This window comes from Eptesicus fuscus, chromosome 20 (assembly GCF_027574615.1).
Source record: "Eptesicus fuscus isolate TK198812 chromosome 20, DD_ASM_mEF_20220401, whole genome shotgun sequence".
In the NCBI taxonomy this organism is placed as follows: domain Eukaryota; kingdom Metazoa; phylum Chordata; class Mammalia; order Chiroptera; family Vespertilionidae; genus Eptesicus; species Eptesicus fuscus.
Genome location: NC_072492.1, coordinates 3,807,341 through 3,817,847, shown reverse-complemented (window position 1 = coordinate 3,817,847; position 10,507 = coordinate 3,807,341). Strand labels below are relative to the sequence as shown.

Here is a 10,507-nt window from a genome sequence, read left to right as displayed (position 1 = left end):
ACCCTTATGAGACAAGACTTGCAAAATTGCAAAAGCCTCTGTGATCAGCTTGGATGGGGCGGAGTCTCAGGGTGGAGCAGACACCCTTGGCTTCCTGTCAGCCCTGCCCAATGAGGCCCCTGGGTCTCATTGTCCCTCGGTAGTCACTGAAGCACCTCTGAGAGAAAGCCACCCTCGAGTTTCGCCTGCTGCCAGACAGTCCAGTTTCTCCCCAAATGAGTCTGGGTTCCCAGATTCTCACCCGGAACAGGTGTTCAGCGCAGTCAGGAGCTTCTGTCTCCCTCCCGCTAGAGAAAGCCAGAGGTGCACTCAGCAGTCAGTCCTCTCTGCACGCACTCGCACCTCCAGACCTCTGCCTTTTGCAGATCCCCTGAGTTTCTGTGTGCTTTTCTCTTTTCCTGACAGTCCAGATTCCCCCCGTATTAGTCTGGGTCCCCAGGGTCTCGCCGGGAACTGGGGTTCAGTGCAGTTGGGAGCTTCCATCTCCCTCCCACTTAAGAAAGCCAGCCAGGCACTCAACCGTTAGTCCTCTCCGTGCGTGCGTCTCCATACCTCAGCCTTTTGCAGCTCCTCTGAGTCTCCGTTTGCTTTTCTCTTTCCTTCTAGTTGTAGAATTTCCACTCAGCCAGCTTTCCTGTGGTTCTGGATGATGTCCGTTTTGTCTTTTAGTTGTAGTTTTGAAATTGTTGTGCGAGGCAGCAGTTTAGGTGTTTACCTATGCCGCCATCTTGGTTTCTCCAAGGCTTTAAGTTCTTGTTACTGGGAAGATTCATACATCCTTTAAAGTTTGAACTGATTAACTTCTATAGTCATTTGATGATTCTGATTTCTGAAGTTCTTCCTCACTTCTGTATGAATTATTCTGCCTAACAGCTCTTATTGTATAGTCCCTGGGTGATCATCATGTATTTATTTTAGGAATCAGTGACATTTAAAGATGTGGCTATCGACTTCACATTGGAAGAGTGGAGGTTGATGGACCCTACACAGAGGGGCCTGCACAGGGATGTGATGCTAGAGAATTATAGGAATCTTGTCTCCCTGGGTAAGTATATGCATCTTCCCATTTGACCAGGTTTGCTGTATTTTGGCATTAAAATCTCATAATCTTAGGAGCATATTGTTGGGAGTTAGCTATTCCTCACTCTTAACTAAATGGTCTACCCATTGTAGAGTAAGAAATACATATTTCATTGGAATCTTAGAGATTGTTGACAATTCCTCAGATTTTGAATTAAAGTTTTTTCTAGTCACTCTCATAAGTATCTGTTTGTTCCTTTTCTTTCTAAGCAGATTATTCTCATGATCTGTTATTCCAACAAACTTAGGGTCATAGTGTTGAACTTCAAAATAACTTTGTAATTCTCTATGACACCCATTATACAGTAGAATGTTCTACTGGTGGGAATGATCCACATCAGTGCTGTTCCATATGCCAAGCACTAGCCACTTGAGCACTTGAAATGTGGCTAGTCCAATTGAAGAACTAAGTTTTAAATTTTATCTAATTTTAACTAATTCAAATTTAAATAGCTACATGAAACTATTGGCAATTGTTATTGGACAGCATATCTCTAGAACTTCCTACAATAGCTACTCTGCACAGGAGATTAAGAGCTGAGACTGAATTTGGCGATAGTTCTTCTCATAGGCACAATCAAATCCTATTCCATTTTTTCTGAACAGGGCTTACAGTTTCCAAACCAGATATGATATCTCGTTTGGAGGACAAAAAAGGACCATGGGTGGTAGTGAGAGATATTTCAAGAGCCCCCTATCCAGGTGAGTTCATAAGAACCAGGAAGATGGGATTTATTCCATGGATGAGTCAGAATATCTGAAATATTTTGGAATGTGTCTTTTCTCAAAACTATCTCAGTGGAAAAAATTCTTTCTCTTCCTCTGTTCCTATACCTTTCTCCCTCTCCCTCCATTTACTTCTCTTTTTCCCCCTTCCCCCTCTCTTAGTCCTCTACTTTTGGTTCCTGTCCATCCTACTTTGCTTTCTTGGATTAATGATTTTTTAATTAAATCTTTATTGTTGAAAGTATTACATATGTCTCCTTTATCCCCCCCCCCCCATTGACTCCTTCTAGCCCACCTCTGCCCCAGGCCTTCACCACACTATTGTCTGGCTCCATGGGTTATGCATATATGCATAGAAGTTCTTTGGTTGGTCTTTTCCCACCCAGCCACCCACCCCTATCTTCCCTCTGAGATTCCACAGTCTGTTCCATGCTTCTGTGTCTCTGGATCTATTTTGTTCATCAGTTTATTTTGTTCATTAGATGCCACATATGAGTGATATCATGTGATACTTGTCTTTCTCTGACTGGCTTATTTCAGTTAGCATAATACTCTCCAGGTCCCTCCATGCTGTCTCAAAGGGAAAGAGATTCTTCTTTTTTACTGTTGCATAGTTGTCTATGGTATAAATGTACCACAGCTTTTTTTAATCCACTCATCTACTAATGGGCACTTGGGCTGTTTCCAGATCTTAGCTATTGTAAATTGCGCTGCTATGAACATAGGAATGCATACATGCTTGGATGCATGATTTTAATTACTGTTCCTTTATTCCTTTTTTATTCAAACATACATAAAATATTCCTTTCAGTTCTATTGTCTCCAGTTAAATTTATATTTTTTCTTTGTTTAATCATTATCTGATATGGTTTTCATTTATTAATTTTTCTGAAAGTGCTTTCTTGAGAATCAACACTGATTTAATTTAAGCTAAATATACTTGGTTGTTATTTGACTTTCTTCATCTTTAAGCCTGCTGAAACATTAGGGGTTCTTAATTGAGAATACAAACAAGCTTGAATATTGTGGACAATCTCTCAGATTTGGATTTTCAACTAATTAAGAATACAAACAAAAAATCAGTTGAGAATCAAAATAAAGTATTTATATAATCAGTGTTTATTAAACATCTGTATACTGCAAACTGGGTTAGTGTTTCATGAAAAGACTGTGTATACAAAGCAGCCCCCAAATTCCAAATGATTTGAGAGGCAAAAAAACAAAGCAGACAAGTCTAGCTTGTCAGTTTAAAGAATGTTAATAGGGAGCTTACAGAAACACAGTCCTAGGTGGGTGCTGGACAACATAGATCCTTGCCCCATTCATCCCCCCAGACCACCTGTTACACATCTTCCTAAGAAATGGACCTATTACTCCAAAAGGAATGCAAGGTGATATAGGAGAACAAAAGGACCTGATAATGGGGGCTCTTGCCCCGGGGCAAGATAACATTGAGGGCACTTTTCCTAGGAGGAAGGACTAGTGGTGGAGGAAAGATTAATAGTAATTCACGATTAACCTGGAGTCTCTATACAGATTCATAGTGTTCTTAAGGGGAAAGGGGATGGGGTTAAGGGCTCAGAAAGATCAGTTTTAAAATGGAGTCAGCTATATATACACAGTTAGGTACTAGTCTACAGGAGTAAGATGGACCAGGTCTCTGCCCTCATGAAGATTACTTTTTGAGAAATAATTAACAGGTAAGTGGACAAAAACAAGCTAAATAGTGTTAGTAATAACTTTTAGCTGTGAGATAAACTGGGGGATATGAAAGAATAACTGGGATGGGAAATGAGACTGCCACCTTCAGAAGGAAGGCTTCTGAGTAGGTGACATTCAGGCGGAAACTTGAAAGATCAGAAGAAAGGAAAAGGAAAAGAGGAACATTCCAGGCAAATAACCTGATACAGAAAAGAATGTAATGTGTTCTAGAAACCAATGGAAGCTGCTGTGATGAAGCATAAGTGTGCGGGAGACTGGTATAGAATAAGATTAAAGACACAGGAGACTGCCTATTCAGGGGTTTGTAGATGATGGTAAGGAGTATGGATTTTAATCAAAGTGAGTGTGAAGGCATTGAAAGATTTTAATCAAGGATAACCCTATTTATGGAAATTGAATTTAAGGGCATAAAGCAAATAATCAGTTAAGAGATTGTTAAAAATATTCTAGGCAAGAGATCATAGCAAATTTGATTAAGGATGATAGTAGTGGAGATGGAAAGAAATAAGTGCATTCTATTTCATTTGAGTATTAATTTTATTATGATGTCATCCATACTTGCATATGTGTTACTTATGTTGTTTTATATATTAAATAGTTATACTTTTTTAAAAGAGTGAATGAAAAGTAGACATTGGAGATACCCCATGGGAGCTAAAGCTACTAAAGTGTCTAAAAAGGTAAAAGAGGATGGAAATCTAGAATGGAAAAGGAGGGAATCTAGAATGGAATAAACAGGAAGGCCACCTCCCCTGTTGTATCACTAGGAAAGATGGAGAAGATATAGGTCAACTGGTAGTGAGAAGATGAAGGCATTTTATTTTAATAGCATCTATATTTTCAATAAAATGTAAAGCAAGACCATCAATTTATTGTGATAACAATAAAGAGTTGAGAAAGGGGAAAAGTTAAATATTTTATGGTACATAGAATTCACCAGGAAAGCCATGTTGACCTGAAGTTTTTATTGTGCAAGGCCTTTAATTACAGCTTCTATTCCTTTTGTAGTTATAGAACTATTTCCCATTTCTTTTTGTTTCAATAAATTAGGTTTATCTAGGGATTGATCTATCTAATCTAACATTTAAATTTTATAGCATACTGTCCTCTGCTGATCTTTTAAATGTCTATGTGGATCTGAAGTGATGTCTCCAAAAGTATATCTGAGATTAATTTTTTGGTCTCCTGTCTTTTATCTTAATCAGTCTTGCAAGGGTTTATCAATCTTATTTGGCTTTTAAAGAATAATTTTTATAATTTCTATTGTGTGTTTAATTTGTTTCATTATGTCTCTTATTTCATTATTTTTACCTTTTTAGGGTTTAATTTACTGACCTTTTCTTATTTCATTTATTTTCAGCCATTTTTAATATATTTAAAGTTACCAAAACTGTATCACATCTTTTTTTATATAGCACCTTCATAATTATTGAGTTCAAAGTATTTGATCATTTCTACTGTTGTCTTTGGCCCTCAGGTTATTGTGCAGTATTTTTCTTTATTTTGAACTATATGGGGATTTTCTAGTAAGCTCCTTTCCTTAAATGCAGTTGTGTCTCTCTCAGGTCGATGTTTCTCTCTCTCTCTCTCACCTCCCTCTCTTCAACTCTCTATAAATCAATGAAAAGAGCATCCTTGGGTGAGGATTTTAAAAAAGAGAAATTGAAGTTGACTCTAAAGAGAATGAGAAGAGAAATATTTGAGAGACTTAGATTCTAGGAGCATTACCATAAATGACTTTTTTGAATAGAGAAAAACTTCTTGAATTTACTATTTTGGTTCATTGCTCAACCAGCCTCCCTTAACTTTAGCTCCTTCTTCCTAGAAAACAAGGCCAATTTGCAAGCAGTTAAAAACAACATATTCATTGTCAGCCCAAGTTTTCCTCTTATTCAGTTCATTGATAACATAGAAAATGGACTCATTTAATTTTTCTTTTCCCCCTCCCCCAGAGTTGGAGACCAAACCGGCAACCAAGAATGCTATACTAACAGAGGATATCTCTGAGGATTTGTCACAGGACACCATAGTAGAGAAACTTGCAGAGAATGGTCTCTGGGACTCCAGAATGGGAGGATTATGGAAATGGAATGACAGAATATTGAGATTGCAAAATAGTCAGGAGAGTCAGAGCCAAAGAATAGTTACACAGAAGAAAGTTCACACTGGCCAAAGAGGCATTAAATTTGGGTCTATTTTTTGTCCAGAACCAGGAGTTATCACAGAAGAGCTCCACAGCAAATGCCAAATTCATGAGGAAAATTTCACAGAGAATTTAGATTTGAATACAGATACCCATTTGGGGAAGAAATATTGCAAGGATACGGAAGACAGCAATGCTATAAGGCCTACTTCAGAACTTATTTTAGGGGGAAAAAACAATAATAAAGAAAAACCCTATAAATGTAGTACATGTGAAAAGGCCTTTTGTTATAGGTCATTACTCATTCAACATCAGAGAACTCACACTAAAGAAAAACCTTATGAATGTAATGAATGTGGGAAAATGTTTAGTCAGCCTTCATATCTTAGTCAACATAAAAAAATTCACACTGGAGAAAAACCCTATAAGTGTAACGAATGTGGAAAGGCCTTTATTGCTTCTTCATCACTGATGGTACATCAGAGAATTCATACTAAGGAGAAACCTTATCAGTGTAATGTCTGTGGAAAATCTTTTAGCCAGTGTGCACGCCTTAATCAGCACCAGAAAATTCAAACTGGAGAGAAGCCCTATAAATGTAGTGAATGTGGGAAGGCTTTTAGTGATAAATCAAAACTTGCACGACATCAAGAAACTCACAATGGAGAGAAACCCTACAAATGTAATGATTGTGGGAAAGCCTTCAGGAATAAGTCATATCTTAGTGTACATCTGAAGACCCATACTGAAGAGAAACCATATAAATGCAATGAGTGTGGGAAATCCTTCAAGAATACCACAATTTTTAATGTTCATCAGAGAGTTCATACTGGAGAGAAGCCCTTTAGATGTAATGAATGTGGAAAAGCCTATAGAAGTAATTCAAGCCTTATTGTACATATAAGAACTCATACTGGGGAAAAACCCTATGAATGTTATGAATGTGGGAAAGCATTCAATCGTATAGCAAATTTCATAGAACATCAGAGAATTCATACGGGAGAGAAACCTTATAAATGTAATGAATGTGGGAAAGCATTCATTAATTATTCATGCCTTACAGTACACCACAGAATGCATACAGGAGAGAAACCTTATAAATGTAGTGAATGTGGAAAGGCCTTCATGCGTTCCTCATCTCTAATTATACATCAACGAATTCACACTGAAGAGAAACCTTATCTATGTAATGAATGTGGGGAATCTTTCAGAATAAAATCACATTTAACTGTACATCAGAGGATTCATACAGGAGAGAAACCATATAAATGTACTGACTGTGAAAGGGCATTCACCAAAATGGTAAATCTTAAGGAGCATCAGAAAATTCATACTGGAGTGAAACCCTATAAATGCTGTGATTGTGGAAAATCCTTCAGGACTAAGTCATACCTTATTGTACATCGAAGGACCCATACTGGAGAAAAACCATATAAATGTAATGAATGTGAGAAAGCATTTACTAATACATCACAGCTTACTGTGCACCAAAGAAGGCATACTGGAGAAAAACCCTATAAGTGTAATGAATGTGGGAAGGTTTTCACAAGTAACTCGGGATTTAATACCCATCAGAGAACACATACCGGAGAGAAACCATTTAAATGTAATGACTGTGGGAAAGCATTTAGCCAGATGATACATGTCACAGAACATCAGAAAATCCATAGTGGAGAGAAACCCTATAAATGTGATGTGTGTGGAAAAGCCTTCAGGAGGGGTTCATACCTTACAGTGCATTGGAGAACACATACTGGAGAAAAGCCCTATACATGTAAAGAATGTGGAAAAGGTTGTATTACTCTCTCACAGCTAACTCTACATCAGCGAATTCATACTGGGGAGAAGCCCTATAAATGTGAAGAATGTGGAAAAGCCTTCAGAACAAACTCAGACTTTACTGTACACCTGAGGATGCATACTGGAGAAAAACCCTATAAATGTAATGAATGTGGAAAAACCTTTAGGAGTAGCTCAAGCCTTACTGTACATCAAAGAGTACATCAGAGAGAAACTCAGTTAATATAGAGAATAATAAGTCGTCCAGTTGTCTATAAGAAAAGTCATAATCTGTATATATAATGAATGTGGGAAGACTTTTAGGAATCAATTTGCCAGAAAATACACACAGAAAAAAATCGTCTATAAACATATGAATGAGGAAAAACAATCATATTAAATCTTGTAAGTTATAAGAAAATCCACAATGGAGTGAAATAATGGACAAATGAAAGCCTTCATCCAGATTTGATACTTTATTCATGTAACAGGTTATCTTTAATGAATTGCCTGTATACTTTTGCCTTTTTTTTCTATTGGTTTGTCTGTCTAATAAACCTGGAAGTGCTCTTTTATATATTTTAGATATTCATCCTTTGTCATCTGTGTTGCAGTTGTTTTTCTTAATCTAGCATTTGTCTTTATATTTTTATATAATAGAAGTCACCATATTTTTATTTTTATAGTAAAATATATTTTTTATTTTTCCTTTTTTTCTTGATGTACTATTTTAGTTAAAGGGTCTCCTTAATTCCTAGGTTATACATAGTCTCCTAAATTTGTTTCTAAGATTCTGATAATTTTATTTTTTGCATTGAAGTCTTTAATTCTTCTGGACTGGCGGGCTATTGATAGAAGATCAACTTCAAATGGCCAATAACCTATGAAAATATTATGAACCTAAATAGTTCAGGGAAATGCAAATTACAACATCCTCTCAGCTATCACTTTCACATCATGGAGTTGGCAAAATTAAAAGATCTTTTGTGAGTGGGGTTTGGGAAGCCATGTACTCTTACCAAAAAGTTAAAAATAAAAAGCTTTGACCCAGAAGTCTGTCCCACAGAAATAACAGCATTAATGCCTAAGAATACACATAAAGACAAAATGAATGGCTATTAATAGGAGAATGGTTGGATGAATTGTGATATATCCTGATGTGCAGAATAGCATGAGAGTAATTTTTTAAATGAGTTATATCTACAATAATTGATTCCAAGGCATTTCCATAATCTTTAGTAAGTAACTGCTTTCTTACAGATATGTATATGTATATTTTATTTTTGTTAAATAATTATACCCATTTCTGTATGTATGTGATTAGATGAACATGGAAACAGGTATGGAAGAATCTACACCAGACAGTTAACATTGGTTAACTTGAAGGGAGGCAGAGAAGAGGAGAAGTAGGTGATGAGTAAGGGAAAAAACAGGAAAAAGAGAAATGAAAGTGCAGCATGTGTGGTACAAAATTCTATGTAAAATTATGTATTTGTGTGAACTTTTGAGAGCCATGAATGAAGGGATGGTCTCCAAAACTTAATGATGGCTTTTGTTTTTTGCTTAACTTTCTGCACTTTCCTATATTTTTTTGTTTTTCTTTCCAATGAGCATGTAATGTTTATATGAACAGGAAAAACCTATTTTTCTTGTGAAGCTAATTCATTGGACACCTGCTATATGCTAGGAATCACCCTGGATGCTGGATGTACATTGATGGGGGGAGGTCTGGTCATGGATCTAAGAATGTGGGAATTGGTTTTGATGCTGCCTAGATTCCAAAGTTACACAGCACCTCATTCCCCTAACCCTCTGTGTTTCATTTGGAGGAGGTAATAGAAATTTTATATAGATGGAAAACATATCCAAGAATATCTAGATTTGTGTCCATGCTGTAGAGAAGAAGACCGCAAACCTCAGAAGTTCCACTTTCAACATGGTGCCAAAATAAAGGTCATAATGGTAACAAGTTCTGTGTATAGCCTCACAGAACATTGGAGTATGGAGAGGAAATAGACCAGGACTCCCAAGTCCACATTGAAGGCTAAGAATACTGAGAGTCCTGGGAAACCAGAAGCTGTGGACCTGATACCAGAAGGCTCTAACAGACCATTGGCCTGATACCCAGAGAGAACAAGGCATGATGAGCTATGCTTCAGTGAAGACTGAAGGAAAGAAAGTCAGATGTCCCTCTTACAATGTGTACAATGAACAAGTACATCTATACTAATAAAATGGTAATATGCTAATTAGATCAGGTTGACCAGACATCGTCCAGTCATCTGGTCCTCCTTCCAGACAAAGCCACAGTGGCAGGGGCAGAGGCAGAGGCGGTTAGGTGTGATCAGGCCAGCAGGGGAAGGCGGTTGGGGCAATCAGGCCAGCAGGGGAGGACAGTTAGGGGCGATCAGGCTGGCAGGCAGAGGCAGTTAGGGGTGATCAGGCAGGCAGGCAGGTGAGCGGTTAGGAGCCAGCAGTCCCGGATTGCGAAAGGGATGTCTGACTACCAGGATTGGGCCTTAACCAGCAGTCGGACATCCCCCAAGGGGTACTGGATTGGAGAGGGTGCAGGCCAGGCTGAGGGGACCCTTGTGTACTGGGCCTCTAGTATTTAATATTGGGAAGGGGATAGTGGGTAAATTATATGAGCTATCTCCCATTATAAATAATTTGACATTGCAGTTAAAATGACCATTTCTGGTTAAATTTTAATAGTGAAATCTATTAACTATTACCAAGAGACTTACCTTCTTTGGATATAACATACCACTCTTTGATAGGAAAGTCTGATGATTAAACCTTGAAATACTACCCTTAAAACCTCTGCTGTCATTATAAAATAGTCATGGAATGTACAGCACAGGAAATATGGTCTATATTAAATTGTAATAACTATGGGTGGTGTCAGTTGGATAACTAGACTTATTAATGGGATCACTCATCTACACTAATAAAAGAGAAAGATGCAAATTGACTGTACCTCCCTGACACCCACAAGCCAATCAGGAGTGAGTATGCAAATTAACCCAACCAAGATGGGTTAATTTGCATATGCAA

General features: G+C 37.5%; 1 protein-coding gene across 1 annotated transcript; it reads left to right on the top strand.

The window, feature by feature from the left end:
• Positions 1-5,968: 5,968 nt before the first annotated feature.
• On the top strand, positions 5,969-7,699 carry ZNF624 (zinc finger protein 624; the record flags this gene model as incomplete). Its single annotated transcript, XM_054709334.1, has 1 exon — positions 5,969-7,699. A coding segment is annotated over one exon (1,731 nt), but the record flags the coding sequence as incomplete, so codon positions are not given.
• Between the last annotated feature and the right edge of the window lie 2,808 nt (positions 7,700-10,507).